The 7,335-nt window shown below is 36.4% G+C and overlaps 1 protein-coding gene across 4 annotated transcripts; it reads left to right on the top strand.

The window, feature by feature from the left end:
- The first annotated feature begins 1,003 nt into the window (after nucleotides 1-1,003).
- Nucleotides 1,004-6,741, top strand: LOC126616760 (putative F-box/FBD/LRR-repeat protein At1g78760). 4 transcript variants are annotated; one of them, XM_050284869.1, is made up of 7 exons: nucleotides 1,004-1,388; nucleotides 1,778-2,633; nucleotides 2,993-3,274; nucleotides 4,396-4,461; nucleotides 4,932-5,874; nucleotides 5,989-6,117; nucleotides 6,210-6,741. In XM_050284869.1, the coding sequence occupies exons 3-7, from the start codon at nucleotides 3,234-3,236 to the stop codon at nucleotides 6,525-6,527; spliced, it is 1,497 nt and encodes a 498-aa protein (XP_050140826.1). In that variant the 5' UTR covers nucleotides 1,004-1,388; nucleotides 1,778-2,633; nucleotides 2,993-3,233; the 3' UTR covers nucleotides 6,528-6,741. The 4 variants fall into 4 exon arrangements, with proteins under 4 accessions (XP_050140826.1, XP_050140825.1, XP_050140827.1 ...); XM_050284868.1 differs by lacking the exon at nucleotides 2,993-3,274; XM_050284870.1 differs by having other exon boundaries at nucleotides 1,007-1,388; nucleotides 1,778-3,973; nucleotides 4,388-4,461.
- Nucleotides 6,742-7,335: the final 594 nt, after the last annotated feature.

The raw sequence follows: 7,335 nt of genomic DNA, 5'->3' as shown, positions 1-7,335 counted from the left end.
TTCATTACCATTGGTCCCTCAACTCATCAAAACGTGCAGCTATGTCTCTCAACTAAAAATCTATTACCATTGGTCCCTCAACTTTAACCCAATTGTAGCAATCGTCATTTCAACATAACTCGTTTTGACAAAAATTTTGACGTAGTTGATGAAAATGACCATAATTACACATTTTGATGAGTTGAGGGACCCTAATTGTATAAATGATCATTCCAACATAACTCATTTTGACAAAATTTTGATGAAATTGATGAAAATGACTATAGCTACTCATTTTGATAAGTTGAGAGACCAATGGTAATAGATTTTTAGTTGAAGAACCATTGCTCCAATCTTATTAAAGTTGAGGGATCATTGCTACAATTTACTCTAATTGATTAGTTCTAGTGTTTGAAATTTCAGCTAAAATACCGACAACTACAATGGCAAGTTTCATTTTAAATTTCAACATTTTTAGAAATTTTCTATCGTTTCCATCGAATGCAACCCATATCGATATCAATATATAGCTCCTCACTTTGGTTCCTAAGACTAAAATCGATAAAATTGGTTTCTAAGTTTGTTCACCATTGATCATTTTGATCGTTTCGTAAAAAATCTCTGTTACGTAAGGAGAAAATCACAGAGTTACCCTCAATTTTTGGCAAATCATTTTGGCCAATTGTTTATTATATTAAGGGTATTTTTGATATTTTGGTTTTTATTTAAAAGAGATTTTTTCACAGAAAAACCAAAATGAGTGATGGACAAACTCATGACTACTTCTATCGATTTCAAATTAGTTTCTAAAGTGAGGAATTATGCCGTCATGAGGGACTAGTTTGGGTAAAATGCTAATAAGAAATAATCTCACAACCTTTCGGCTTTATCTGAATCTCTGGTGAAACTCGTGAAACTCAGTCCAACCAAGTCTATTTGGTTGGCCAACAGGTTGAAATTGAACTCGACAACCCACCTGATGATTCCATTAGACATACGTCTGTGAGTCTCACGTCTTGTGGTTATCGTCCAAATAAACTAACTTGAAAGCCAAAAACAAAGCAAAGAGTGTGAAAGGTGAGAAAAAAAACCGTGTGTGCAAATCACCTCCGTTAAAGGAACCAAATTGTAAAACACTCTAAAATTTGGGTGGGTAATTGCAAAATAGCTTAGTCTGTGTGGTAATTACCACAAAAGTGGAAAATTCATGTGGTAATTGTGCAATTTTCCATGGAAGCAAAGGAGGAAAGAGCAACAGCGCTGCGTTTAAACTTTGACAGTTGCAGTTGCAGAGATGGTATGAGAAGGGCAAACAGCCACAATCTCTCCCGGTTTTCTCAGCAACCAATCAGCTTCTTCACCGTTCACCAAAGCTAGCATTTTTCTGGTCCTCTCGTAACTCTTATCAGGTAATTTCTTCCTAACTTTTTGATTTCCTTACCATCTGTTTGGTTACCAAGAAAACTGAGAAAAGTAAATGGAAAGAACTGAAAGTTCAAGTCTGAACTTTGTGTATTTATACTATGTCTGGTGAAATTTTTGTTTCAATCTGTAAAAAATTTACTGAGACAGTGGGATTTGATGTAAAAATTTGCAATTATTTCTGTTATTTACGTTTTAGATTCTGCGTAACAAAACAGAGCATAAATTTAAGAGCTTTTAACTTTTTAATTTTTAATTTAAGTCTACAGAGACCTCTAGGTTTGAGCAATTTCATGTCTTTTCGGTTTCTTTTCGGTTTCTTGTCGGTTTCTTTAATTTCTATGCAATTTCATGTCTTTTCGGTTTCTTTAATTAGGTTACAAATGAGTTGTTGTTCGGAATCCAAGATTCGAGCCGGAGGTAGAGAGGGTCAGCAAGGTACCGGATGCAGTTCTTTATCGTATACTTTCGGTTCTTGTACCAAAAGATGCTGTGAGGACTAGCACTTTGTCTACAAGATGGAAGGACATAAGGGCCTCTGTTCCCAATCTGAACTTCGACAGTCGAGATTTCTCCTCCTCTACTGGCTTTTCAGAGTTTGTTTATTGTGTGCTTTTCTTTCGGGAATCAACAAGCATAAAAAAATTCCGTGTTTTTTATTCCCTTGCCGAGGATTTTAGCCAGGATTTCTCTCATGCTGATGGTTGGATTCGCACTGCCATTAGGCGTAAAGTTGCGGAACTTGATCTTTTGGTTGAATCAGATGATGGTGAGATGTTGATGTGGTCTTTTGAACCTGTGGTGGTGAAGGTTTATGGCTAATATTCCTACGTCTGGTTGTTTCCCATGTCTCAAAGTCCTCCATGTTACATTTCAGTATCCTCAAAATCACTCAGTGGAAGTCCCCCCTGTACTTGAAGATTTGAACTTTGACTGAGATTTTGGAGAAGTATTGAGCTTTGACATCTCTGCACATGAACTGAAGTGGATAAGAATAAGTTTTTAGAACTCCATTTGGTCTTCCAAGTTACAAAACTTTAAAAATTTCATCTCAACGAGGGCCTTTTGTCAAAATATATCCTGGAGGATACAAAACCCCTAGTCGAAGCCAAGATTTTGTCAATTGGAGGTACCAAGACGATGAACAATATGCATTTGGTAACCGTATGCATAAGCTTCTGGCCGGAATTTCCACTGCCGAATATCTGTATTTTTAGGGTCATATTTTTAAGGTAAGCATATCCTAACTTGTTCTGTGCATTACGTACTGTCATTATGTATGATAGATTGAAAGAAACTCACTACTAATGTTTTGGTAAGGAAAGGAAATAATAAAGATGCTTAATGCCACCTGCATGAAAAGATTTTCACTTGCATTATGGAAGGTACCAAACATAGCTTTATAACTGAAGTCTTTTTCCCCTTTTGGCAACTATGATTCCAAATAGTATATTATGCATGACCAAATGTTTCATTTTCACATGAATTTCTGTTTGATTAATGCTTTATATTTCACAAAGGAGTTTTGTTTACTTGAGAAAATTGATACTGCTTGCTCCTATCTGCTGCTTCTGGTTGAAACACCTAATAGAGTCACTCAAGAGTACACCTGGCCACATCCAATGAAGAATGCTTAGGCGTAATGCTTGAAGAAATCTGGTATATATCTTCAGATATATATATCCGTACAGCTTAATTGGAGTGCATCAGAATTTCTACCTTCTTGTTTGTTATCACACCTCAAAACTGTCGCTATAAGGGCAGTCAAGGCACGAGTAGATGAGATTGAAGTAGCAAAGTATTTGCTAAAGAATGGTGAAGTCTTGAAGAAGATGACTTTTCATGCTCCTGAATTTGGATTAACAAAGAGAAGGTATACAAGCAAATTTTTAATGTTTTGAAAGGGGTTCTAAGATGTGTCAAGTTGAATTTATCGAAGTGACACTGTTGGCTTTATAAGGGTTTTTATCTAGGAATTTAATTTTAGCTTTGTTGATGTTTGAAATGGAAACAATGGATGCTTCGTTGAAGATGATCTTTTGCCATGAGTCTGTTATCAAAGGTGAACATAAGTACGCAGTCTCTTTGTTTTTCGTTGCATAAATTCTTCATATACTGTAGAATTAAAATTGCTTAGGACTTGGAGAGGGGTCATATGTGAATCTCAGGCTCTATGCAATGTTTAGAGTGAAGAATTTGTTCCTGTTGGTCTGGTGTAGCCTAAAGTGGCTCACTTTATGGGTGCACTTGATTTTCTGAATTTTTATTATTTCAGTGTGAATAGGAGTGCTTATTTTCTTCCTGCTATTGTGCAAGAAACCATAGAGGGACTCAATAAACAAGGAAAATTTACATAGATAGAATATTTCTAACAAAAACGGACAACTTATGAATTCTAATAAATACAAAATAGAACTGGGTATAAATAGATCTTTATTGACCCCTCAGCCCCCTCAAACTTTCCGCCGGATGAAACTGAAAACCTAAAGATCAAAATTTTGATCCTCAATTGGCACTCGCACCTCTTTAGGACAACGAATCAAAGGTCTTAGAAGCCTCTACAAGAGCAAAGGTGAGCAATAATCGAATCCCTTAAGTCTTATTTTGAAACCCCCTTCCTTTTCCTTTGTGGTTTGTCAAAATGAAATGCATGTTTGGAATGTAATATTTTTAATTCAATTATCAGCTGAAAAGAATCACTGATTGCAAGAAACCCAAGGGTAACAGGCATATCATCTTATATAGAAGATTCCAACTAGGAAAGAGCTTCTTCATCCCAAATTACTGCATCAGAACAATTCAAATTTCATTGCATGTTTTGCAAACTCTCATCCAATTTCTGCATGTTTTAGGGAGGTGGTAGTGCAAAGGGGAAGGGCCATTTCCACCATAACTTCCCCCTTGTCTTTACTCATTATGTTGTTCAATTTGTTTTAGTACGAAGTCAAATGTGTGTTCTGTTTTGTGCTTCACTCTCATACTTCAGAGTTGCAGAGAAAGTGGCGGTGACAACCAATTCATATTTTCCCCGGGCCATCACAGCAGCTCAGCTCTTACCAGGTATAACATTTTGACTTCCTTACCATTCTCATCTGTTTGGTTACCAAAACTGCCAAATTTATAGAGGAATAGATAAATTTAAGTCTTACCGTTTCTGTTGATTGTCTCTAGAAAAAGATGAAATCTTTATTTTGTTGATTCTATTTCCTCATTGAATAAAGCATCCAGAACAATGTTGTGGTATCGAATATTTTATTCTTGGATCTGTTTGTTTCTATTTAGTAATAAAAATTTCTTGGCAAAGTGGAATTTCATGGGTGGAATATATCTGTGAAAGGCAATTATCAGTCGAAGACATTATGGTTAAATGCAGTGTTATTGCCGCCATTCTTTGTAAATTCTTGATATGAAATATCAAAATATATTATACTAAAATGTTGGCGCATTTACTTCCCCATTAGATTCTAGTAACCATATGCAGAGCTTAAATAAATATTTTATTTGTTTACTTTTTTCAATTTTAACTGAAGGGTACAAATGAGTTCGAGGCCAAAGCGTCAAGGAGTTAGTGATAGGATAAGTGAATTACCAAATGATATTCTTTGTCGCACACTTTCATTTCTTCCAACGAAGTATGCTGTGAGGACCACTGTTTTGTCAAAGATATGGAAGAACATATGGACTTCCGTACCCAATCTATACTTTTGTGACAATGACTACCCTGATGTTAATGCCTTTATGGCGTTTGTGGATCGTGTACTTGACTCTCATGACTTATCACGCATCCAAAAATTCTGTCTTCATTCTTCCTGCTTCAACGTCGAACCGTCTATTCTTAATCGTTGGATATGCACTGCAATTAGACACAATGTTCGTGAACTTGATCTTTTTGTTCACTCAGATGCAGAAGATTATTTTGAATTGCCTCAGACCCTTTTCACGAGCAAAAACCTAGAAGTTTTGAAGCTGCAATTCAATTTTATTGCCAATCCTCCTGCCTCAAAGTGTTTCCCAAGTCTCAAGTCCCTCTGTGTTGTAATTCAGCATCCTGAAAGTATCTCAGTGAAGATGCTTTTTTCTTACCTCCCTGTACTTGAAGATTTGGAAATACGGGGATACCTTGAATATTATGATGTGGATGTCAACATCTCAGCACCAGAACTTAGGAAATTAGTAATAAATTTAGCGTATGGAAATGCTGATGGTGGCAATGATCATAAGTTATGTGTTAATGCTCCAAAACTTGAATCCCTTGACGTCAAGCTGGATAGCCTGTCAAAGTTTTTATTGTTAATCAATGCAAATTCCGTCGTCAAGGCAAATGTTGACCTCCTGTACGAAGAACTGTCCAATGGTGGATCTGCAGATGTGGAATATAGTCTCCAGTATAAAATGCAGGCTGATCGTGCCATTGATATTCTGAAAAATATCTCCAATGTGAAGTACCTGTCTCTTTCAATTCGTAATTTGGAGGTATGTTGTCTTTGACTTGTTTCGTTACGTTATATTTGGGACAGAATTATGTGTAGAAAATGTTCAATTCTTGCATGAATATCTTTTGTGATCCTTGATCCTATTTTGATGTAGGGTGATTTGCCTGCTTTTGACAATTTGAACCAATTGAACCTGGTTTTTTATGATTGCGGTTACTGGGGATTTCTAATAAAGTTACTCAGTAAATCACCTGACCTACAACATCTCGTCTTTGAACACGAGGTAAGATGTACTTCCACTTATGCTACTTGTTTAATAACATGGTAGCCTTTTGGATTCTCATGCTTTCATTCTTTCTTTTGAATACCTTTTAGGATTGTAGCATATGCAATGAAATAGACTTCCGGCAAGTACTTAATCCACCAAAGTTTGCGCCGCTTTCTCTGATGGTCCATCTCAAGACAATCACTGTAAACGGATTCAAGGGAAGGCGGGAAGAGGTGCAAGTGGTAAGGTACTTGTTAGAGAACGGGACATTTCTACAAAAGATGATCATTTCTATTAAAGGGATTCCAGGTCATCTATTTGACAACTTATACAGGGAAATTTTACAGTTTCCAAAGGTGTTCGATTGTCAAGTTGAAATGCGATTGTGGGTTTCAGAATTGAATTATTATCCAGTGTGTTTCTAGGGTTTCGTTTTAGAAGGTGATCGGACGTTTGCAGTTTGTTTTTCTGTGGTATATTTTCTTGTATCAACTTTCGATAGGTACTTCAGACTCTCTGGGAATTCGACTGTGGACTTACCTACGGTGATGATGATGATAGAAGGGGCAATATATAATACTGTTTTGCAGACGTTGCCATTTTCTTGAACAGTTGTTAATCTAGTATCTTTGTAATGCCTTTTTTCTCCATTGTTAACATCCAAGGATAAGGGGACAACATCTTTACACTCATTTTGAGCAATTAGATTTTGTAACATTCAAGGGTGATGATTACGAGTGGTAAGAGAATGAGCTAAACATCACAACGAAAGTCATTTCTGCTCTTCGCTAGAGAAAGATGTAATCTTGAGTAAATAATCTTTAGTGGGGTTTGATTGTTTCGTTTCCCTGATCGAATGCAATTATACTTGAACCTTTTCATCTAGGATCTGTTTGTTTCCATAAAGCAAGCGTTGAAGACAGGATCAGTGAATTACCTGATACGATCCTTTTGTCACATTCTTTCTTTCCTTGAAACGGTACATGCTGTCAGAACCACCGTTTTGTCTACACTTTGATTATATGCCAAGTTTCTGTCCTAAATATGAAGATGAAGATGCAGATGCATGTCGCAATCATTTTATGACTTTCGTTGATCGTGTGCTTTTCTTTCGTGACTCGTCAAAAATCCAAAACTATACTCTCAGCTGTATCGATGAATCTGATTTCACTCGAATTGATGGTTGGCTTTGCACTGCCACCAGGCGTAATGTTGTTAAACTTGATTTTCATC

The sequence above is a fragment of the Malus sylvestris genome, chromosome 3, assembly GCF_916048215.2.
Source record: "Malus sylvestris chromosome 3, drMalSylv7.2, whole genome shotgun sequence".
NCBI classification, from domain to species: Eukaryota; Viridiplantae; Streptophyta; class Magnoliopsida; order Rosales; family Rosaceae; genus Malus; species Malus sylvestris.
This window is presented reverse-complemented; position numbering and strand designations above follow the sequence as displayed.